At 32.4% G+C, this 26,263-nt stretch overlaps 1 protein-coding gene across 1 annotated transcript in view; it reads left to right on the top strand.

Moving 5' to 3' along the window:
• LOC148949806 (B-cell receptor CD22-like) overlaps positions 1-26,263 on the top strand; it is a 392,914-nt gene that overhangs the window by 46,916 nt on the left and 319,735 nt on the right. Inside the window, exon 3 of the mRNA XM_089093108.1 lies at positions 24,675-24,880. Within this exon, the coding sequence (XP_088949234.1) occupies positions 24,675-24,880 (206 nt within the window). The remainder of the gene's footprint in view (positions 1-24,674; positions 24,881-26,263) is intronic.

Raw genomic sequence — 26,263 nt, 5'->3', positions numbered from 1 at the left:
GATAGCCTTATTTATAGTGAAGCGTTTCTTAGTCGTATGTTTACCCGAATATTTAACAAGTACCATATTCCCATACCATCCATAAAACTCCATTCCTCCTAGAATTATTTAAACTAAATAAATACCCCCGCCCTAGAAAGTTTGGAAAAACACGATAGCCTTATTTATAGTGAAGCGTTTCTTAGTCGTATGTTTACCCGAATATTTAACAAGTACCATTTTTCCATACCATCCATAAAGCTCAATTCCTCCTAGAATTATTTAAACTAAATAGTTACCCCTGCCCTAGAAAGTTCAGAAAAACACAATAGCCTTATTTATAGTGAAGCGTCTCTTAGTCATATGTTTACCCGAATATTCAACACGTTCCATTTTTCCACACCAGCCACAAAACTCAATTCCTTCTTTAATTATTACAACCAAAGGCCGACCCCCACCCTCACAGAAAATTAAGAAGGAGAAAATAGTCTAAGTTATTGTCGAAAGTTTACATAAATATTTTACAATTACTTTTTTCATATATAAGCCCTTAGGATCAAGTGCGCCTCGATATAATTAAACCAAATACTTACCCCTCGCCCTAGTAAGTTCAGAAAAACACAATAGCCTTATTTATAGTGAAGTGTTTCTTAGTCTTATGTTTACCCGAATATTCAACACGTACCATTTTTCCACACCAGCCACAAAACTCAATTCCTTCTATAATTGTTTAAAATAAATACTTACACCCGCCCCTCACAGCCAGTTTAGAAAGACACAATAGCCTATTTTATAGTCTAATGTTTACCTGAATATTTAACAAGTACCCTTTTTCCGTACAAACCGCAAAACTCAATTCCTTCTAGAATTATTTAAGCTAAATACTTACCCCCGCTCTAGAAAGTTCGGAAAAAACACGATAGCCTTACTTATAGTGAAGCGTTTCTTAGTCGTATGTTTACCCGAATATTTAACAAGTACCCTTTTTCCATACCATCCCTAAAACTCAAGTCCTCCTAGAATTATTTAAACTAAATAGTTACCACCGCCCTATAAAGTTCGGAAAAACACGATAGCCTTATTTATAGTGAAGCGTTTCTTAGTCGTAGGTTTACCAGAATATTTAACAAGTACCGTTTTTCCATACCATCCACAAAAATCAATTCCTCCTAGAATTATTTAAACTAAATATCTACCCCCGCCCTAGAAAGTTCAGAAAAACACAATAGCCTTATTTATAGTGAAGCGTTTCTTAGTCATATGTTTACCCGAATATTCAACACGTACCATTTTTCCACACCAGCCACAAAAATCAATTCCTCCTAGAATTACTTAAACTAAATAGTCACCCCCACCCTAGAAAGTTCAGAAAAACACAATAGCCTTATTTATAGTGAAGCGTTTCTTAGTCGTATGTTTACCCAAATATTTAACAAGTACCATTTTTATGTACCACTCACAAAAATCTATTCCTCCTAGAATTATTTAAACTAAATTGTTACCCCCGCCCTAGAAATTTCAGAAAAACACAATAGCCTTATTTATAGTGAAGCGTTTCTTAGTCGTATGTTTACCTGAATATTCAACACGTATCATTTTTCCACACCAGCCACAAAACTCAATTACTCTTTGAACTATTTAAACTAAATAGTTACCCCTGCCTCTCACAGCAAGTTCAGAAGGGCACAATAGCCTTATTTATAGTCGTATGTTTACCCGAATATTTAACAAGTACCATATTTCCATATCATCCATAAAACTCAATTGCTCCTAGAATTATTTAAACTAAATAGTTTCCCCCGCCCTAGAAAGTTCAGAAAAACACAATAGCCTTATTTATAGTGAAGTGTTTCTTAGTCATATGTTTACCCGAATATTCAACACGTACCATTTTTCCACACCAGCCACAAAACTCAATTCCTCCTAGAATTATTTAAACTAAACACTTAACTCAGCCTCCCACTGACAGTTCAGAAGGACACAATAGCCTTATTTACAGTCGTAAGTCTACCCTAATATTTAACGCGTACCATTTTCCGTACCACCCACAAAAATCAATTCCTCCTAGAATTTGAAATTAAATACTTTTCATGTTAAAAAATTATCCAATCACTAATTACCCCTTTTTTGCAAATGTCAATCAACAACATCGATTCTCAATGTAAAAGTTGGAATCAGACACTTTTAGGATATCCAGTGTCCTTACTGAAAAAACTATTGCATTAAAAAAAAAAATTATCATGCGACATGAATTAGTTCATCAATGACAGGTCAGCACTTATGAATGATCCTTTTGAAATTCTGCTAAAAACATCGATGCTCAATGTAAAAGTTTGAATCAAACACTTTTAGGATATCGAGTGTGCTTATTAAAAAACTACTGCAAAAAAATCATTAAAAATTAAATTAATCATACAATCTAAATTATTTCATCAAATACGCCAGCACTTATGAACCATACTTTTGAAATTCTGCTAAAAACATCGATGCTCAAGGTAAAAGTTTGAATCAAACACTTTTAGGATATCGAGTGTCTTTACTAAAAAACTACTGCATTAAAAAAAAAAAAATTAAACTGATCATACGACCTAAATTATTTCATCAGATACGCCAGCACTCATAAACGATCCTTTTGAAATTCTTCTAACAACATCGATTCTCAAGTTAAAAGTTTGAATCAAACACTTTTAGGATATCGAGTGTCCTTACTAAAAAATAAACTACTGCATTAAAATCTCAAACCCCGTAAAGCTCTTTTAAAAGATACAAGAACTACTTATCTAAAACACAAATTTCGATTTTAATGTTCACCAAGTAGATAAAAACCACACGGAATCAGTTAACTGATTATCACAAACCCCGTAAAGCTATTTTAAAAGATAAAAGAAATACTTATTTAAAACAAAAGTTTCGTTTTTAATGGGCAACAAGTAAAGAAAAACCACAGGGAATCAGGCAACCGAGTCTCTCAAACCCCCGTAAAGCTCTTTTAAAAGATACAAGAACTACTTATTTAACAAAAAAAAATCGTTTTACTTCTTCGTATAGTATAACGTTAAACTATTTTAAATTGACAACACTGTCCAAACATCACTTGTGTATTATACAGTACACAATCATCCCATCTCCCCCAAAACACTTTTAAGCCATTTCTTGTTAAAAATTTTTATTTCAAGTTAATCACACGGGTTTTTTACTAGCAAGTCGGCTCTGAAGTAATCGCAAATGCTAAACTCTTTTTTTTCCACCTTAATAGGATCAAATTAGCAAATGCTAAACCCTTTTTTGCAAATGTCAATCAAAGAATTCTGATTGTAGCGACCAATTTTTTAAATAACAATAAACATACTCTCAAAACATGTTTGACCACATTATACCTTGCCAAATAACCAGTCTGGTAATCTGCCTTGGAAAGGTGCCATGGAACGTAATCTCCCCAAATAGCACCGGAAGGAACGTAAGCTCCTAGAAATATAACCTAGATCTCTACTGTCAATAAATAAATCAAAAGAATGTGTTTATAATGCTGATTCTAAATATATAAATTCTATTAAGTTTAGTATTACTCATCAAAGGCTACGAGCCTGAGAAAATTTACCCGATTTTTTAAAGAGGGGGGAAACATCCCCTCCTAGTGAAAGAATTTTAATGAAAATCACACCATCAGATTCAGCGTATCCGAAAACCCTATTGCATAGGTTTCAAGCTCATATCTGCAAAAATCTGCAACTTTGTATTTTTTGCCAGAAGAAAAATATACGAATATAGAAGTTAGTTACGTAAGTTAATTTGTAAATTACGTCATAACCAAATTTAGAGAAATCCATTTAGCAAAAGGAAAATTAAAATTTTTATGCAAATTTTTTTTACTTATTCAATGACGGTGAGCCAAAATAAAATCTGCATTAACTAAAAAACGATCAGAAATTAAATAGAAAAAAAAGTTTTTTAAACTGAAAGTAAGGAGCGACATTAAAACTTAAAACGAACAGATATTATTCCGTATATGAAAGGGGCTGTCCCGTCCTCAACGCCTCACTCTTTACGCTAAAGTTTGACTTTGTCTCACAACTTTATTTTTTTAAACAATAAAAAACTTTAGCGTAAAGAGCGAAGTGTTGAGGAGGGGACAGCCCCTTTCATATACGGAATAATTTCTGTTCGTTATAAGTTTTAATGTCGCTCCTTACTTTCAGTTTAAGTAACTCGTTTTTTTTTTTATTTAATTTAGTGAAGAGACAGTCAGGCTTGGTCTGCCGTCAGAGGGGAAATGCCTTATATCAAGCGATCCGCCAACATAAAAGGCACAAATATTCTGGGTTCTAAGTCATTCAATTATAAGGGACTTGTAGGACAATTTAAGAAGTATACTTTCTCACCCTATCATATTTACAATTCATAATAACAACGAATGAGGTTCAGGGAAATATGATGACACCAGGCGTTTAGAGGGATTGGCTCCACTAGCCCCTTAATTTCCATTGGTGGAAACAGGTCCCCTTCTGAATCAAAACAAAACTTTCCCCTTGGCATAGCTAAAATGACTCTAGGCAAAAAATACAAAGAATGGCTAGAATAAGGGGGCACAGGAGTATGGGGTACAAGATCTGAGGGAAATATGAAGAGAATTTTTCTCGGTATCACCTCCTGAGACAGTCAAATAGGTAAAAAATGTACCTACAAAATTTAGACGACAGTTAGTTATAGGGTTATATAGGAAAGGCTTTGGGAGAATAGGCAGTGACTTGCAGCGGGAGAGGGTATCCCCGGGGCCATGGGTGAGTAACACTGAGCCTTGGTAAGATTATCGCAACTGGCCACACAAGGCCAAAATCAGATTTTAGCTGACGGGACTGACTATCATATTCAGCCTGGAGAAACTATTCTTATTTCCCTAATTCAAGGGGCAAAATCCCCAGAAAATTAATAAGACAGAAGTTCAACCGCTTCCGTGCCTCTCCCAATCCAGCCACACTTTTAATACCTCCTGGATTCTCAATTGCCCAGCGTGTTCCTTTCAATTCCAATTCCCGATCATTTCTGCTTTTCACTAAGAGGGAGGAGACCTTATCATCTATCTTATACTTCCAACTACGGGCTCACAAGAAGTACTCCCTTAAATTATTGTTGTTCCAAAGCGCATTGAACTTTCAAATTATGTGTCTTTCTTGTATTTTTTTTCTCTTGCTTTTCCTTACTTTCCTTGCAGGAAAAAAAAAGTAAGTAAAATTTGAACAGGATAATAGTGTCTATCCTTGTAGCCTGAATTTCCAAATTATTTTCGCTTTTCCCAATTATTTTCGTTCTTCTGGTTTCCCTTAATTTCCCCTTAGAATGAAGAAATTATCTTCAACAAATGGGAGTTTGATTCTAGTGTCTGCTATCTCGCAAAGAATTTGTAAGTTGCACTTTCCTTTTGTAATTATTTTCTCTCTTTTAGTTCCGTTTTCTTTTGTCGAAGATATGAATAAATCGTCATTGAATAGGAGATGGATTTCAACATTAGGTCTCCCATATTGAACTTTGTCTTGAAATTTTCGATGGAGTTTTTGAAGTATATGCTCTAAACTTATTATCAATCTTGCCTGGCGCAATTGGTGCCCCATTCCTAAAATATGAGGGTCTTCTCAAACTTTTGAACTTTATCTTTATGCCTCGATATTGTATCCTAATAACACAAGGTTTGAATTCTATCTTTTTTTTACATAAAATGAGAAGGAAAACCACTAATTACAGAATTATTTTCCTTTCGAACCTGAATATCAAGCGTTTTGTTTTCTAGAGAGGATGGCTTCCACTTTGATGACGGTCTGACAGTCTGTTACCCCTACCAATACCTTGAATTTGTTTTTAGATAGCTGTGTTAATTTTTTTAGGTATATGCGTTGCCCCATCTGTGAAACCTGAACGTTTCGACCTCTCTACCCCCTCTTCAAATATTGTGTACAGTGTGGTTAGAGGTGTTGAAAATATTGTGTATAGGTAGAGGTGTAGACTTCTCTTGGTCTAAATTTTTTTTTTTATCAGTGAACATACCTTACCAATAATTTTCAGGTGAAATTTGTCAAACTTCCTAATGACCCCTTTATAAACCTTATATACACTATGTGTTCCCTCACTAGAATATTTGATGGTGATTCAGAATATTTTCTAATTAGTTCAAACCCCTTAACCTCTAAACCTCAAACCTCTATGAGTTTGTGTCATTCTTTCTGTCTATGTTGTCCAAACGGATTATCCGAAATAGACCTACCTCAGGAAGGGGTAAGGATGCTACTACTACTACTAACAACTCACGGTAGCACCAAACCGCCTTGAGCAAACACAGCTACGCACGCTCCTTCTCCATCCTAATCTATTCAAAGCCTCCCTTTTTACACCCTCCCACGAAGTTCTCATTTCCTTTAAATCTTTCTTTATGACGTCCTCCCACCACGAGGACGACCTGGTTTCCGTTTAGTCCTAGACGGTTGGCCGAAAAGAACAATCTTCGGCAATCTGTCATACTTCATCCGCACAACGTGCCCTAGCCACCTCAACCTTTCTCTCATTATAGCCCTAGAGAGCGGTATTGCAGGGGCAAGGATATTAAGCCAAAAATTTTAGCGAGTGTTACGGGGGTGTTGAACTAAATCAAAAGATACTGTATGCGTCCAGGTTGTCAAAATGGCGCATCTGCATAATCTCAGAAATGGCTAAGGGTGTCATTTCAAATTTTTTAAGGATTGATGAAAAGGATGTTGAACTAAATCAATAGCCACGCTCTGCATCCAGGTTGTCAAAAGCGTTTATCTGAAACATCTTGAGAGCAGCTAAGGGTGTCAAGTTCAAACTTTCAGGGACTGCTGAGAGGCATGTTGAACAAAATTAATGGATGCGCACCCAGGTTGTCAAAAGAGTGTATCTGCAATATCTCGCGAACAGCTAAAAACACTGGGAATGATGAGAGGGATGTTTAGCTCAACCAAAAGACGCATTGAGCATTTAGGTCATTAAAAGGGTGTATCTGCAATATCTCAGGAACGGCTCAGAGCAGAAAGTGGAAACTTTCAGGTTGAGGCTGATGTTGAGGGTGCGTTAAACTAAATCAAAAGACACTGTTTGCATCCAGTTTGTCAAAAGGCTGTATCTGCATTATTCCGGGAACTGTTAAGGTTGTTGAGTTTAAACTTCAGGCCATGCTGTACGAAATCAAAGGACACTGTACATTCAGGTTGGAAAAAGGACGCAACACTAATATGTCAGGAATAGTTAAAGGCATTAAGTTGAAATTTTCAGGACATGCTGAAGAGGAGGTTGAACTAGATAAAAAGATATTATGTTTATTCATCTTTTCAAATGGATTTATCTGCAATATCATAGGAATTGCTACCGATATTAAGTTGCAGCTATCAGGGAATGTTGAGGGAAGTCTCAATTAAAATCAAAATCCACTATACACATACTTGTTGTCAAGAGGGTGCATCTCCAATATCTCAGGAGCGTCTAACAAACGGCTAACGGTATGAAGTTGAAACTATTAGAGGCTTTGGGAAGAATGCCGAACTAAATTAAAAGCCACTGTTTGCATCGAGGTTGCCAAAAGGGCGAGTCCGCAGTATCTTAGGAAAGGCTAGGGATATTAAGTTGAAACTTTCTGGGGATTTGAAGGTGGGCGTTCAAGCAAATCAAAAGACTCTTGGTGCATCCTGTTTTTCAACAGGACATTTCTCCAGTATTTCAGGAACGGCTAATGGTATTAGGCGATACTATTATGGGATATTGAGGGGGGTTTTGAGTTATTTTAAAGGATACTACAGTAGAAAGGACTCATGAGGTCCAAACAGGACCACGTGGTTTATGGTCCTAATATGGGCATAGAGTCATTAGGGAGAACACGTGGTTAATGGGGTCAATGACCTAAAGTCAGTCATTAATCAAATTGTTTCCGGGCAAAGTTTAATAATGTCTGACAGGTACTGTCAATCATTAATCAAATTGTTTCCAGGCGAAGTTTAATAATGTCTGACAGGTGATGTCAAGATTAATTGATATGTCACGAAAGGGGAATTAATTTGTTGTTTCTAAGGGGAATTATTGATTCAAGAAAGGGGAATTAATTTGTTGTTTCTAAGGGGAATTATTGATTCATGAAAGGGGAATTAATTGTTGTTTCGAAGGGGAATTATTGATTCAAGAAAGGGGAATTAATTTGTTGTTTCTAAGGGGAAGGTGGGGAAGAGATATATTGATTGCGTAATCGAAGGGAGAGAATTCCCGAGAAATTGATTACATAATCGGTAGAACCCTATAAGGAGCTCGTGACGGGAATCCATTTATGGGCATAGAATGACGTAATCAACTATGTCAAATGGATATCTGAGAAATTGATTACATAATCGGTAGAACCCTATCAGAAGGTCATGACGGGAATCCATTTATGGGCATAGAATGACGTAATCAACTAGGACAAATGGATTTCTGAGAAATTGATTACATAATCGGTAGAACGATATCAGAAGGTAATGACGGGAATTCATTTATGGGCATAGAAGGACGTAATCAACTAAGACAAATGGATATCCGAGAAATTGATTACATAATCGGTAGAACCCCATGAGTAGGTCCTGAAGGGAATCCATTTATGGGCATAGAATGACGTAATCAACTAGGACAAATGGATTTCTGAGAAATTGATTACAAAATCGGTAGAACCCTATCAGTAGGTCATGACGGGAATTCATTTATGGGCATAGAATGACGTAATCGACTAAGACAAGCAAGTTACTTTCTTAATGTCCCTCCTAAACCCATTTTGCAACTTGAAGTACGTATCTTTTTCACTCACAACTATACTTTACAGCTTTTTTTTTAACTCATCAAAAAGATTTACTGAATACCATTTTCAGAATTACCATTTCAGAGCAGATAAGTTTCTTACTGTCCATCCTAAACCCATTTTACAACTTGAAGTACTTATCTTTTCCACCCACAACTAGAGTTTACAGCTTTTTGGATACCTCAACATCAAGAAATACTTTTCAAAGACCATTTCAGAGCAAGTTAATTTCTTAATGTTCCTCCTAATCCCTTGGTAGATCATTTCTTTATTTTCTTTCTTAACCTCATCTATCCTTTACATAATTATGGATACCTCAACTCCTAGAACTACATTTTAAAGACCATTTCAGAGCAAGTTAATTTCTTAATGTCCCTCCTACACCCATTTTCCAACTTGAAGTAATTATCTTTTTCACTCACAACTATACTTTACAGCTTTTTGGATACCTCAACACCAAGAAATACCTTTCAAAGACCATTTCAGAGCAAGTTACTTTCTTAATGTCCCTCCTACACCCATTTTCCAACTTGAAGTACTTATCTTTTTCCCCCACAACTATACTTTACAGCTTTTTGAGTGTCCCAACACCAAGAAATACTTTTCAAAGACCATTTCAGAGCAAGTTACTTTCTTAATGATCCTCCTAAACCCATTTTGCAACTTGAAGTACTTATCTTTTTCACTCACAACTATACTTTACAGCTTTTGGATACCTCAACCAGAAGAAATTCATTTCAAAGACCATTTCAGAGCAAGTTACTTTCCTAATGTCCCTCCTAAACCCATTTTCCAACTTGAAGTACTTATCTTTTTCACCCACAACTATACTTTACAGCTTTTTGGTTACCTCAACACCAAGAAATACTTTTCAAAGACCATTTCAAAGCAAGTTAATTTCTTAATGTCCCTCCTACACCCATTTTCTAACTTGAAGTACTTATCTTTTTCACCCACAACTATACTTTACAGCTTTTTTGTTACTTCAACATCAAGAAATACCTTTCAAAGATCATTTCAGAGCAAGTTACTTTCTTAATGACCATCCTAAACCCCTTTTGCAACTTGAAGTACTTACCTTTTTCACCCGCGACTATACTTTACAGCTTTTTGGATACCTCAACACCAAGAAATACCTTTCAAAAGGCATTTCAGAGCAAGTTACTTTCTTAATGTCCCTCCTAAACCCATTGTGCAACTTGAAATACTTATCTATTTCACCCAGAACTATACTTTATAGTTTCTTGGATGCCTCAACACAAAGAAATACATTTAAAAAGGCATTTCAGAGCAAGTTACATTCTTAATGTCCCTCCTAAACCTATTTTCCAACTTGAAGTCTATATCTTTTTCATCCACAACTATACCTTACAGCTTTTTGAGTGTCCCAACACCAAGAAATACTTTTCAAAGACCATTTCAGAGCAAGTTACTTTCTTAATGTTCCTCTTAAACCCATTCTCCAACTTGAAGTACTTATCTTTTTCATCCACAACTATACTTTACAGCTTTTTGGATACCTCAACACCAAGAAATACCTTTCAAATACCATTTCAGACCTAGTCACTTTCTTAATGTCCCTCCTAAACCCATTTTCCAACTTGAAGTACTTATCTTTTTCACTCACAACTATACTTTACAGCTTTTTGGATACATCAAAACAAAGAAATAAATTTCAAAGACAATGTAAGAAAAATTGATTTTATTTATTTACCTACTAAACACATTTTAAACCTTGAATTACTTATCTTTTTCACACACAACTATACTTTACAGCTTTTTGGTTACCTCAACACCTAGAAATACTTTTCAAAGAACATTTCAGACCACGTTAATTTCTTAATGTCCCTCCTAAACCCATTTTCCAATTTGAAGTACTTGTCTTTTTTACTCACAACTATACTTTACAGCTTTTTGAACGCTCCAACATCAAGTAATACTTTTTAAAGGCATTTCACAACAAGTTCTTTTCTTAATAGGCTTCTTAATCCAATTTTACAAATTCTAAATTTTTCCATAGTAGATAGAAAAAGCTATATCATAGCTGTGAATATTTTCTCGAAAGATAAGCAGTTCTATTTCAATTTAAAATTTTCTCAATGAAGTGAAGAAAAGTTCAAGTTCTCTTCTGAATTTTCTTAATGAAAAAGAAATTAGTTTTTATTCAATTCTATTTTTACAAATAATATAAAAATTTTCCACTTTAGTTAAGATTTTTCTCAAAGGGATGAAAAATTTAAAATACTGTTCCAAATTTTCTCAACGATGTGAAGAAAAGTTCAAGTTCTCTTCTCAACTTTACCATTGAACACACTTAAATTCTAATTTCTCCAGAGAAAACAAAAATCTTCCACTTTAGTTCTTTATTTCACAAAGACATAAAGAAATTTAAAGTTCAATTCTAATTTTTCGGTGGAAGATAGAAAAAGTAATAGTACACTTGTGAATATTCTCACGTAATATAAAAAGTTATAGTTCAATTTTAAATTTTCTCAACGAAGTTAATAATAGTTCAAGTTCTCTTCTCAACTTTGCCAAAGAAAATACTTCAATTCTAATTTCTCAAGAGAAAACAAAAATTTTCCACTTCAGTTCTTTATTTCACAAAGACATAAAGAAATTTAAAGTTCAATTCTAATTTTTCAATGGAAGATAGAAAAAGTAATACCATACTTGTGAATATTTTCACGGAAGATAAAAAGTTCTAGTTCAATTTAAAATTTTATCAACGAAGTCAAGGAAAGTTCAAGTTCTCTTCTGAATGTTTTCAATAAAAAGAAATTAGTCATTGATCATTTCTATTTTTCCAAATAATATAAAATTTTCCACTTTAGTTCAGATCTGTCTCGAAGAGATGAAAAATCTAAAATACTGTTCCAAATTTTCTCAACGAAGCGAAGAAAAGCTCAAGTTCTCTTCTGAACTTTACCATAGAACACACTTCAATTCTAATTTCTCCAGAGAAAACAAAAATCTTCCACTTCAGTTCTTTATTTCACAAAGACATAAAGAAATTTAAAGTTCAATTCTAATTTTTCGGTGGAAGATAGAAAAAGTAATACCAGACTTGTGAATATTTTCATGGACGATAAAAAGTTCTAGTTTAATTTTAAATTTTCTCAACGAAGTGAAGAAAAGTTCAAGTTCTCTTCTGAATTTTACCAAAGAACACACTTCAATTCTAATTTCTCCAGAGAAAACAAAAATCTTCCACATAAGTTCTGTATTTCACAAAGACATAAAGAAATTTAAAGTTCAATTCTAATTTTTCGGTGGAAGATGGAAAAAGTAATACCATACTTGTGAATATTTTCACGGAAGATAAAAAGTTCTAGTTCAATTTAATATTTTCTCAATGAAGTCAAGGAAAGTTCAAGTTTTCTTTTGAATTTTCTCAATGAAAAAGAAATTAGTCATTCATCATTTCTATTTTTACAAATAATATAAAAATTTTCCACTTTAGTTCAGATCTGTCTCGAAGAGATGAAAAATTTAAAATACTGTTCCCAATTTTTCACAGAAGATAATAAAGTTAAAGTTCGCTTCTGAATTTTATCATAGAACACAATTCAATTCTAATTTCTCCAGAGAAAATAAAAATCTTCCACTTCAGTTCTTTATTTCTTTATTTACCAAAGAACACACTTCATTTCTAATTTCTCCAGAGAAAACAAAAATCTTCCACTTCAGTTCTTTATTTCAAAAAGAAATAATGTAATTTAATTTTCAATTCTAATTTTTCGGTGGAAGATAGAAAAAGTAATACCATACTTGTGAATATTTTCACGGAAGATAAAAAGTTCTAGTTGAATTTAAAATTTTCTCAACTATGTGAAGGAAAGTTCAAGTTCTCTTCTGAACTATAACAAAGAACAAACTTCAAGTGTAAGTTATCCGAATATCACAGAAATTTTCCAATTCACTTCTTCATTATACAATTACATAAAGAATTTTAAAGTTTCATTAAAAATCTTTCGTTGGGGAATAGAAAAAGTAATACCATGCTTATGATTATTTTCACGGAAGATAAAAAGTTATAGTTCAATTTAAAATTTTCTCAATGAAGTGAAGAAAAGTTCCTGTTCTCTACTGAATTTTACCAAAGAAAACAATTCAATTCTAATTTCTACAGAGAAAATAAAAATCTTCCACTTAAGTTCTTTATTTCACAAAGACATAAAGAAATTTAAAGTTCAATTCTTAATATTTCGGTGGAAGATAGACAAAGTGATACCATACTTGTGAATATTTTCCCGGAAGATAAAAAGTTCTAGTTCAATTTAAAATTTTCTCAACGAAAAGCAGAAAAATTTTAGTTCTCCTCTGAACTTTACCAAAGAACACACTTCAATTCTAATTTCTCCAGAGAAAATAAAAATCTTCCATTTCAGTTTTAAGTTCCCCAAGGAAATAAAGAAATTTAAAGTTCTATTCTAAATTTTTAGATGGAAGATAGAAAAAGTAATACTATGACTGTGATTGTTTTCCAGGAAGATCAAAAGTTTCACTTTATTTATAATTTGTCTTAAATTCAGTTCTGATCTTTCTCAAAGAGATGAAAAATTTAAAGTTCTGTTCCAAATTTTTCATAGAAGATAGAAAAAGTTATACATTGATTGTGAATATTCAACATTAAGATAAGGAACTCCACTTTAATATTGAGTTTTCTCGAAGAAGTGCAAATTGTTCAAGTTCTCTTCTGAATTTTCTTAAAGAAGAGAAAAAAGTTAATTCAATTCTGAATTTTACCAATGAAAATGAAAAAACCTTCCACTTCAGTTCTTAATTTCTCAAAGACATAAAAAATTTAAAGTTCAGTTCTAATTTTTTCTGTAGAAGATAGGAAAAGTTATACTATGATTGTGATTATTTTCCAGTGAAGATAAAAAGTTTCACTTTAATTCTAATTTTCTTAAGTTCACTTCCGATTTTTTGCAAAGAGATGAAAAATTTAAAGTTCTGTTCAAAATTTTTCATAGAAGATAGAAAAAGTTATACATTGATTTTAATATTCGAAATTAAGATATGGAGCATCAATTTAATTACGAGTTTTCTAGAAGAAGTGCAAAATGTTCAAGTTCTCTTCTGAATTTTCTTGATGAATTAAAAAAAGTTAGCTCAATTCTGAATTTTACCTATGAAAATGAAAAAAAGCTTCCACTTCAGTTTTTAATTCCTCAAAGACATAAGAAATTCAAAGTTCTCTTCTAATTTTTCCAAGAAAATAAAAAGACTCCACTTCAGTTCTCGTTTTATTCACAAAGAGATGAAAAATTTAAAGTTCTTTTCTAATTTTAAATTAAATTTTAGCTCCTTTGTCTTATGGATTTACCCATCAAATTTTTAAATTAGAAAATGAGTGACTCGTTCTATTATTAAAGACAATCGTTCAAACTCCTTCATTTAACCTCCAAAACAATAGGTTAGGTTAGGTATAAATAAATATTAATAAATAAATAGAAACATTTCTGCATGTTTAAGTTAGGTTAGGTTAGGTTAACTTATCATGAATGCTCATGATAAGTTAACCTAACCTTTTCCGGCGAGTATGGTTAGGTTAGGTTAGGCTAGATTAAGTTAGGTTAGATTAGGTTAGGTTAAGTTAGGTTAGGTTAGCCTACGTACGCTTCACTTAGGTTAGGTGAGATACAGGGAAAAAGTTAGGTGTTTGATTAGGTTGGGTTAGATTAAGTTAGGTTAGGTTAGGTTAAGTTAGGTTAGGCTAGGTTAGCCTACGTAAGCGGGCGTAAGTAGGCGAACCAAGCCGAACCTAACTTAACCTAACTTAATCTAACCTAACCTAATCATACACCTAACTTTTTGCCTGTCTCTCACCTAACCTAAGCTAACCTAAGTGAAGCGTACGTAGGCTAACCTAACTTAACTTAACCTAACCTAATCTAACCTAACTTAATCTAGCCTAACCTAACCTAACCATACTCGCCGGAAAAGGTTAGGTTAACTTATCATGAGCACTCATGATAAGTTAACCTAACCTAACCTAACTTAAACATGTAGAAATGTTTCTATTTATTTATTAATACTTATCTATACCTAACCTAACCTATTGTTTTGGAGGTTAGATGAACGAGTTTGAACGATTGTCTTTAATAATAGAACTAGTCACTCATTTTCTAATTTAAAAATTTAAGGGGTAAATCCATAAGACAAAGGAGCTAAAATTTAATTTAAAATTAGAATAGAACTTTAAATTTTACATCTCTTTGAGAAAAAAAACAGAACTGAAGTGGAGCCTTTTTATTTTCTTGGAAAAATTAGAAGAGAACTTTGAATTTTTTATGTCTTTGAGGAATTAAGAACTGAATTGGAAGTTTTTTTCATTTTCATTGGTAAAATTCAGAATTGAGCTAACTTTTTTCACTTCTTTAAGAAAATTCAGAAGAGAACTTGAACTTTTTGCACTTCTTCGAGAAAACTCAGAATTAAAGTGATGCTCCTTATCTTCATGTCGAATATTCAAATCAATGTATAACTTTTTCTATCTTCTATGAAAAATTTGGAACAGAACTATACATTTTTCATCTCTTTGCAAAAAATCGGAAGTGAACTTAATAAAATTAGAATTAAAGTGAAACTTTTTATCTTCACTGGAAAATAATCACAATCATAGTATAAATTTTCCTATCTTCTACAGAAAAATATAGAACTGAACTTAAAATTTTTTATGTCTTTGAGAAATTAAGAACTGAAGCGGAAGGTTTTTTTCATTTGCATCAGTAAAATTCAAAATTGAGCTAACTTTTTTCTCTTCTTTAAGAAAACTCAAAATAGAACTTCAAAAATTTGCACTTTTTTAAGAAAAATCGGAAGTAAAATGGAGTTCCCTATCTTCATGTTGAATATTCACAATCAATGTATATTCTTCACTTCATTCTATTCTTTTCTTCACTTCATTGAGAAAATTTTAAATTGAACTAGAACTTTTTATCTTCCGTGAAAATATTCACAAGTATGGTATTACTTTTTCTATCTTCCACCGAAAAATTAGAATTGAACTTTAAATTTCTTTATGTCTTTGTGAAATAAAGAACTAAAGTGGAAGATTTTTGTTTTCTCTGGAGAAATTAGAATTGAAGTGTGTTCTATGGTAAAGTTCAGAAGAGAACTTGAACTTTTCTTCACTTCGTTGAGAAAATTTGGAACAGTATTTTAAATTTTTCATCCCTTTAAATTGAACTAGAAATTTTTATCTTCCGTGAAAATATTCACAAGTATGGTATTACTTTTTCTATCTTCCACCGAAAAATTAGAATTGAACTTTAAATTTCTTTATGTCTTTGTGAAATAAAGAACTGAAGTGGAAGATTTGTGTTTTCTCTGGAGAAATTATAATTGAAGTGTGTTCTTTGGTGAAGTTCAGAAGAGAACTTGAACTTTTCTTCACTTCATTGAGAAAACTGTAAATTGAACTATATCTTTTTATCTTCCTGTAAATTATTCACAAGTATGGTATTACTTTTTCTATCTTCCACAGAAAAATTTAGAATTGAAGTTTAAATTTCTTTATTTCTTTGTGAAATAAAGAACTGAAGTGGAAGATTTTTATTTTCTCTGGAGAAATTAGAATTGAATTGTGTTCTTTGGTAAAATTCCGAAGAGAACTTGAACTTTTTTTTATCTTCTGTGAAAAATTTGGAACAGTATTTTAAATTTTTCCTCTCTTCGAGACAGATCTGAATTAAAGTGGAAAATTTTTATATTATTTGGAAAAATAGAAATGATCAATGAATAAATTCTTTTTCATTGATAAAATTTAGAAGAGAACTTGAACTTTCCTTGAATTCGTTGAGAAAATTTTAAATTGAACTATAACTTTTTATCTTCCGTGAAAATATTCACAAGTATGGTATTACTTTTTCCATCTTCCACCGAAAAATTAGAATTGAACTTTAAATTTCTTTATGTCTTTGTGAAATAAAGAACTTATGTGGAAGATTTTTATTTTCTCTGGAGAAATTAGAATTGAAGTGTGTTCTTTGGTAAAGTTCAGAAGAGAACTTGAACTATTCTTCACTTCATTGAGAAAATTTTAAATTGAACTAGAAATTTTTATCTTCCATGAAAATATTCACAAGTATGGTATTACTTTTTATATATTCCAACCGAAAAATTAGAATTGAACTTTAAATTTCTTTGTGTCTTTGTGAAATAAAGAACTGAAGTGGAAGATTTTTGTTTTCTCTGGAGAAATTAGAATTGAAGTGTGTTCTTTGGTAAAGTTCAGAAGAGAACATGAAATTTTCTTGGCTTAGTTGAGAAAATTTGGAACAGTATTTTAGATTTTTAATCTCTTCGAGACATATCTGAACTAAAGTGGAAAATTTTTATATTATTTGGAAAAATAGAAATGATCAATGACTAATTTCTTTTTCATTGAGAAAATGCAGAAGAGAACTTGAACTTTCCTTGACTTCGTTGAGAAAATTTTAAATTGAACTAGAACTTTTTATCTTCCGTGAAAATATTCACAAGTATGGTATTACTTTTTTTATCTTCCATCGAAAAATTATAATTGAACTTTAAATTTCTATATGTCTTTGTGAAATAAAGATCTGAAGTGTAAGATTTTTGTTTTCTCTGGAGAAATTAGAATTGAAGTGTGTTCTTTGGTAAAGTTCAGAAGAGAACTTGAACTATTCTTCACTTCGTTGAGAAAATTTAAAATTGAACTAGAACTTTTTATCTTCCGTGAAAATATTCACAAGTATGGTATTACTTTTTCTATCTTCCACCGAAAAATTAGAATTGAACTTTAAATTTATTTATGTCTTTGTGAAATAAAGAACTGAAGTGGAAGATTTTTTTTTTCTCTGGAGATATTAGAATTGAAGTGTGTTCTTTGGTAAAGTTCAGAAGAGAACTTGAACTTTTCTTCACTTCTTTGAGAAAATTTTAAATTGAACTAGAACTTTTTATCTTTCGTCAAAATATTCACAAGTATGGTATTACTTTTTCTATCTTCCACCGAAAAATTTAGAATTGAACTTTAAATTTCTTTATGTCTTTGTGAAATAAAGAACTGAAGTGGAAGATTTTTATTTTCTCTGGTGAAATTAGAATTGAATTTTGTTCTTTGGTAAAATTCAGAAGAGAACTTGAACTTTCCTTGACTTCGTTGAGAAAATTTGGAACAGTATTTTAAATTTTTCATCTCTTCGAGACAGATCTGAACTAAAGTGGAAAATTTTTATATTATTTGGAAAAATAGAAATGATCAATGTCTAATTTCTTTTTCATTGAGAAAATTCAGAAGAGAACTTGAACTTTCATTGACTTCGTTGAGAAAATTTTAAATTGAACTAGAACTTTTTATCTTCCGTGAAAATATTCACAAGCATGGTATTACTTTTTCTATCTACCACCGAAAAATTAGAAATGAACCTTAAATTTCTTTATGTCTTTGTGAAATAAAGAACTGAAGTGGAAGATTTTTGTTTTCTCTGGAGAAATTAGAATTGAAGTGTGTTCTTTGGTAAAGTTCAGAAGAGAACTTGAACTTTTCTTCACTTCGTTGAGAAAATTTTAAATTGAACTAGAACTTTTTATCTTTCACAAGTATTCACAAGTATGGAAAATATTCACAAGTATGGTATTACTTTTTCTATCTTCCACCGAAAAATTTAGAATTGAACTTTAAATTTCTTTATGTCTTTGTGAAATAAAGAACTGAAGTGGAAGATTTTTATTTTCTCTGGAGAAATTAGAATTGAATTGTGTTCTTTGGTAAAATTCCGAAGAGAACTTGAACTTTTTTATCTTCTGTGAAAAATTTGGAACAGTATTTTAAATTTTTCATCTCTTCGAGACAGATCTGAACTAAAGTGGACAATTTTTATATTATTTGGAAAAATAGAAATGATCAATGACTAATTTCTTTTTCATTGAGAAAATTCAGAAGAGAACTTGAACTTTCCTTGACTTCGTTGAGAAAATTTTAAATTGAAATAGAACTTTTTATCTTCCATGAAAATATTCACAAGTATGGTATTACTTTTTCCATCTTCCACCGAAAAATTAGAATTGAACTTTAAATTTCTTTATGTCTTTATGAAATACAGAACTTAGGTGGAAGATTTTTGTTTTCTCTGGAGAAATTAGAATTGAAGTGTGTTCTTTGGTAAAGTTCAGAAGAGAACTTGAACTTTTCTTCACTTCGTTGAGAAAATTTAAAATTGAACTAGAATTTTTTATCTTCCATGAAAATATTCACAAGTATGGTATTACTTTTTCTATCTTCCACCGAAAAATTAGAATTGAACTTTAAATTTCTTTATGTCTTTGTGAAATAAAGAACTGAAGGGGAAGATTTTTGTTTTCTCTGTAGAAATTAGAATTGAAGTGTGTTCTTTGGTAAAGTTCAGAAGAGAACATGAGCTTTTCTTCGCTTCATTGAGAAAATTTGGAACAGTATTTTAGATTTTTCATCTCTTCGAGACAGATCTGAACTAAAGTGGAAAATTTTTATATTATTTGGAAAAATAGAAATGATCAATGACTAATTTCTTTTTCATTGAGAAAATGCAGAAGAGAACTTGAACTTTCCTTGACTTCGTTGAGAAAATTTTAAATTGAACTAGAACTTTTTATCTTCCGTGAAAATATTCACAAGTATGGTATTACTTTTTTTATCTTCCATCGAAAAATTAGAATTGAACTTTAAATTTCTATATGTCTTTGTGAAATAAAGATCTGAAGTGGAAGATTTTTGTTTTCTCTGGAGAAATTAGAATTGAAGTGTGTTCTTTGGTAAAGTTCAGAAGAGAACTTGAACTATTCTTAACTTCATTGAGAAAATTTAAAATTGAACTAGAACTTTTTATTTTCCGGAAAAATAATCACAAGTATGGTATTAATTTTTCTATCGTCCACCTAAAAATTAGAATTGAACTTTAAATTTTTTTATTCTTGTGAAATAAAGAACTGAAGTAGAAGATTTTTGTTTTCTCTGGAGAAATAAGAATTGAAGAGTGTTCTTTGGTAAAGTTCAGACGAGAACTTGAACTTTTCTTCACTTCGTTGAGAAAATTTGGAACAGTATTTTAAATTTTTCATCTCTTTGAGATAGATCTGAACTAAAGTGGAAAATTTTTATATTATTTGGAAAAATAGAAATGATCAATGACTAATTTCTTTTTCATTGAGAAAATTCAGAAGAGAACTTGAACTTTCCTTGACTTCGTTGAGAAAATTTTAAATTGAACTAGAACTTTTTATCTTTCGTGAATATATTCACAAGTATGGTATTACTTTTTCTATCTTCCACCGAAAAATTTAGAATTGAACTTAAAATTTCTTTGTCTTTGTGAAATAAAGAACTGAAGTGGAAGATTTTTGTTTTCTCCGGAGAAATTAGAATTGAAGTGTGTTCTTCGGTAAAGTTCAGAAGAGAACTTGAACTTTTCTTCACTTCGTTGAGAAAATTTGGAACATTATTTTAAATTTTTTCATCCCTTTGAGAAAAATCTGAATTAAAGTGGAAAATTTCTAAATTATTTGGAAAAATAGAATTGAATAAAAACTAATTTCTTTTTCATTGAGAAAATTCAGAAGAGAACTTGAACTTTTCTTCACTTCATTGAGAAAATTTAAAATTGAAATAGCACTGCTTATCTTTCGAGAAAATATTCACAGCTATGATATAGCTTTTTCTATCTACTATGGAAAAATTTAGAATTTGTAAAATTGGTTTAAGAAGCATATTAAGAAAAGAACTTGTTCTTAAATGCCTTTGAAAAGTATTGCTTGGTGTTGGAGCATTCAAAAAGCTGTAAAGTATAGTCATGGGTGAAAAAGATAAGTACTTCAAGTTGGAAAATGGGTTTAGGAGGGATATTAAGAAAGTAACTTGCTCTGAAATTTTCTTTGAAAATTATTTTTTTGTGTAGATTTATAAAAAATTCTTAAACTTATATTTTTTTTTTAACAATAGAATTAATTAAATTTTTAAAATGTGATTAGTAGTTTAAATAAGAAATGAAAATTCTCTGATATTTTAATTGAAAAGTATTTCTTTGTGTTGATGTATACAAAAATCTGTAAAGTATAGTTGTGGGTGAAAAAAGATAAGTACTTCAAGTTGGAAAATGGGTTTAGGAGGGACATTAAGAAAGTAACTTGCTCTGAAATGGTCTTTGAAAGGTATTTCTTGGTGTTGAGGTATCCAAAAAGCTGTAAAGTATAGTTGTGGATGAAAAAGATAAGTGCTTCAAGTTGGAAAATGGGTTTAGGAGGTACATTAAGAAAGTAACTTGCTCTGAAATGGTCTTTGAAAAGTATTTCTTGGTGTTGGGACACTCAAAAAGCTGTAAAGTATAGTTTTGGGTGAAAAAGATAAGGACTTCAAGTTACAAAATGGGTTTAGGAGGGACATTAAGAAAGTAACTTGCTCTGAAATGCCTTTTGAAAGGTATTTCTTGGTGTTGAGGTATCCAAAAAGCTGTAAAGTATAGTTGTGGATGAAAAAGATAAGTACTTCAAGTTGGAAAATGGGTTTAAGAGGGATATTCAGAAAGTAACTTGCTCTGAAATGCCTTTTGAAAGGTATTTCTTGGTGTTGAGGTATCCAAAAAGCTGTAAAGTATACTTGTGGGTGAAAAAGATAAGTACTTCAAGTTGCAAAGTGGGTTTAGGAGGGACATTAAGAAAGTAACTTGCTCTGAAATGGTATTTGAAAAGTATTTCTTGGTGTTGAGGTATCCGAAAAGCTGTAAAGTATAGTTGTGAATGAAAAAGATAAGTACTTCAAGTTGGAAAATGGGTTTAGGAGGGACATTAAGAAAGTAACGTGCTCTGTAATGGTATTTGAAATGTTTTTCTTGGTGTTGAGGTAACCAAAAAGCTGTACAGTATAGTTGTGGGTGAAAAAGATAAGTACTTCAAGTTGGAAAATGGGTTTAGGAGGTACATTAAGAAAGTAACTTGCTCTAAAATTGTCTTTGAAAAGTATTTCGTGGTGTTGAGGTATCCAAAAGCTGTAAAGTACAGTTGTGTGTGAAAAAGATAAGTACTTCAAGTTGCAAAATGGGTTTAGGAGGTACATTAAGAAAGTAACTTGCTCTGAAATGGTCTTTGAAAAGTATTTCTTGGTGTTGGGACACCCAAAAAGCTGTAAAGTATAGTTGTGGGTGAAAAAGATAAGTACTTGAAGTTGCAAAATGGGCTTAGGAGGGACATTAAGAAAGTAACTTGCTCTGAAATGGTCTTTGAATGGTATTTTTTGGTGTTGAGTTATCCAAAAAGCTGTAAAGTATAGTTGTGGGTGAAAGATTTCCGAACTTCAATTTGGAAATATGTTTATGAGGGATATTAAGAAATTTACTTGCTCTAAAACTGTCTTTGAAAATTATTTTTTGGTTTTAAGGAATACGGACATCTTGAGTATATAGATTTGGGTTTAATCGATCAGTACTACAAGTTGGAAAATGGGTTTAGAAGGGACATTAAGAAATGAACTTGCTCTGAAATGGTCTTTGAAAAGTATTTCTTGGTGTTGAGGTATCCAAAAAGCTGTAAAGTATAGTTGTGAGTGAAAAAGATAAGTACTTCAAGTTGCAAAATGGGTTGAGGAGGGACATTAAGAAAGTAACTTGCTTGTCTTAGTCGATTACGTCATTCTATGCCCATAAATGAATTCCCGTCATGACCTTCTTATAGGGTTCTACCGATTATGTAATCAATTTCTCAGAAATCCATTTGTCCTAGTTGATTACGTCATTCTATGCCCATAAATGGATTCCCGTCAGGACCTCCTGATGGGGTTCTACCGATTATGTTATCAATTTCTCAGAAATCCAATTGTGTTAGTCGATTACTTCATTCTATGCCCATAAATGAATTCCCGTCATGACCTTCTGATAGTGTTCTACCGATTATGTAATCAATTTCTCAGAAATCCATTTGTCCTAGTTGATTACGTCATTCTATGCCCATAAATGGATTCCCGTCATGACCTTCTGATAGGGTTCTACCGATTATGTAATCAATTTCTCAGAAATCCATTTGTCCTAGTTGATTACGTCATTCTATGCCCATAAATGAATTCCCGTCAGGACCTCCTGATAGGGTTCTACCGATTCTGTAATCAATTTCTCAGAAATCCAATTGTCTTAGTTGATTACGTCATTCTGTGCCCATAAATGAATTCCCGTCATGACCTTCTGATAGGGTTCTACCGATTATATAATCAATTTCTCAGAATTCCATTTGTCCTCGTTGATTACGTCATTCTAAGCTCATAAATGGATTCCCGTCATGACCTTCTGATAGGGTTCTACCGATTATGTAATCAATTTCTCAGAAATCCATTTGTCCTAGTTGATTACGTCATTCTATGCCCATAAATGGATTCCCGTCACGAGCTCCTTATAGGGTTCTACCGATTATGTAATCAATTTCTCGGGAATTCTCTCCCTTCAATTACGCAATCAATATATCTCTTCCCCACCTTCCCCTTAGAAACATCAAATTAATTCCCCTTTCTTGAATCAATAATTCCCCTTAGAAACAACAATTAATTCCCCTTTCGTGAATCAATAATTCCCCTTAGAAACAACAAATTAATTCCCCTTTCTTGAATCAATAATTCCCCTTAGAAATAACAAATTAATTCCCCTTTCGTGACATATAAATCAATCTTGACATCACCTGTCAGACATTATTAAACTTCGCCTAGAAACAATTTGATTAATGATTGACAGTGCCTGTCAGACATTATTAAACTTTGCCCGGAAACAATTTGATTAATGACTGACTTTAAGTCATTGACCCCATTAACCACGTGTTCTCCCTAATGACTCTATGCCCATATTAGGACCATAAACCACGTGGTCCTGTTCGGACCTCATGAGGCCTTTCTACTTACTACAAACATGTAGGGGGGTCAAATGGGCGTATCTACAATATCACAAAAACAAATTAGCCGTTTTTAGTTAAAACATTTAGCAAATGTTGAGGGGATGTTGAACTAAATCCAAAGGTACTATGCGCATCCAGGTCGCAAACTGGGTGTATTTTCTAATAGCTTAGCAACAGCTAAGGGAGTTTCATTGAAACTTTCAGGGAATGCGGAATGGATAGTTTAAGTAGATTTAAAATTTTCACTTGGAGGGCTCCAGTGGAGCTGTATTCTGTAAAATCTGGCTGTATTGAGTCAGGGGATTCCGTTCAGACGTATGGGAAACATGAAAACCGAGGAAAGGATGGGGAAAATGCACGGGAAAAATAAAAAGAAAAGAAATCAGTACCATGAGAAAACCAATCGGTTTTTCCCGTAGTACCGATCGGGTTTGAGACTAGAAATTTTTTCTAGTTTCCCTATGGTAACGACTACTGATCATTTTTTCGTGTGTCGTCGACTAAAACTGAGGAACCATTTTTTAAAATGGAGAGCATGTCAACTGTAAAGCACGCAGAAATTATCGATTTGATGGTTCTTATCCAGAACCATCAATTTTAATCCAACATATTTACTGCTTTGTATAAAATTAACACAAAAGTGGAAAATATTTGGCAAGAAATACACTTGGCTTAGAGACTTGGCGCGTACTAGTGTATGTTATCTGAGCTTACTAGGAAGAGTCTTGCACCAACCGTTAGAACATTTTCCCCCTCGTGCTGATTGACTTAATTATCAGTTTTACCATGAGTCTGAACGGACCATAAAAGGGAAACATAGAATAACACTTAATATAAATAACAATTTCAGTTTGTCAAAATTAGAAATACTTCAAGTCCTTTTTATCAAACTCATTATAATTGGAACTATTTTTACTTGAAGAATTCTTGTTAATAAAAGACAGTAATTACTATCATTTGAATTAACACTTACTTAAATTAACCATCCTCAACTTTCTTTCAGCTATGATGCTCGGTTAAGGAATGGCGTTGCTACAAAGTGGTCAAGCGACAAAGCTTTTGGTCCTCGGGCCTACTTTTTGACATCGATGGAACCTGCAGGTCTACTTATTGCCAATATTGCTCCGAAGGACGGTGGAGTCTATATATGCCGTACAGATTTTAGGACTTCTCCAACGAAAACTTACAAAATTGTTCTTGAAGTTTTGAGTAAGTATTATGCCATTCATGTAGTCTTTTTTTTTCTTTTTTACAGCATCAGAAAAATCACAGTAAAAAGATATTGCCTTTTGGTTCAATCTTAAGGCTACTCACACATAAAATCAAAATTTTTTAGACTTTTTTTTTAATTCTCCAGTTCTTTAGGAATTACCCCTGTTCCACTAGGGCCGTTTAATTAGAACAAATATCTCTTTTGAAAGTACTAAAGAACTTTAGCGTAAAGAGTGAGGTATTGAAAAGGGGGCGAACACCCTCATATACGTACTAATTTCTGTTCGTTTTAAGTTCTAATGTTGCACCTTACTTTCAGTTGAAATTTTATTTTCTGCTGGTTTTTTGAAATAATGTTGGGAAACCCCGCACCCCTCCATGGAAAATTTCCTTCCCCGAGAAAAATTCCCCCATGGTAAGATCCTCCCATGTAACCCCATCCCCCATTCCACCCACCAGAAATATCCCCCTGAAAACGTCTGTATACTTCTCAATAACCATTACTAGCCTATACGTAAAAAATGGGCAAAGTTCATAACTTGCAGCCCTTCCCCCGGAAACTGTTGGGGATTAAGTCATCCTCAAGGACATAGTTATTAGATTTTTTCTACAATGTTGAACAAAATGGCTATCTCAAAATTTTGATCAGGTGACTGTGGAATAAAAATCAGCGTGGGAGGGGCCTAAATGCCCTGTAATTTTTTTGGTCACTTACAAAGGGCACTAAAACTTTTCATTTCCGTCGAAAAAACCCTCTCGCGATATTCTAGGACCACTGAGTCGATACAATCACCCCTGAAGAAGAAGAAACAAAAAATAAAATCAAATAAAACACGCATTCATGATCTTTCTTCTGGCAAAGAAAATACAAATTCCAAATTTTTGCAGATAGGATTTTGAAACCTCTACAGTAGGGTTCTCTGATACGGTGAATCTGATGGTGTGATTTTCACTAAGATTATATGACTTTTAGAGGTTGTTTCCCACTTTTTTCGAAAATAATGCAAATTTTCTCAGGCCCGTAACCTTTGAAAGGTAACGATAAACTTGATTAAACTTATATATTTGAAATCAGAATAAAAATCCAATTCTTTTGATTTATCTATTGTATAAAAATTCCGTTTTTTAGAGTTTCGGTTACTTTTGAGCCGGGTCGCTCCTTACGTATAGTTCGTTACCACGAACTATTTGATAAATAGTTAACATAGATATTTATTTTAAGGCTTCAATTAAATAAGTTTATTCGCTTGATATTTGATAAAATAGTGCATAAAGATGTATAATTTTGCATAATCTCTTACAAACGAGGGCCAGTGCATCTTTATTTAGGTTTGGTAGGGGGAGGGGGGACTATGCCTGTATCCCAAACATTATTTTTAT

Source organism: Artemia sp. Qi Xiang Cuo, chromosome 8 (genome assembly GCF_049724085.1).
Source record: "Artemia sp. Qi Xiang Cuo chromosome 8, ASM4972408v1, whole genome shotgun sequence".
In the NCBI taxonomy this organism is placed as follows: Eukaryota; Metazoa; Arthropoda; class Branchiopoda; order Anostraca; family Artemiidae; genus Artemia; species Artemia sp. Qi Xiang Cuo.
This window is presented reverse-complemented; position numbering and strand designations above follow the sequence as displayed.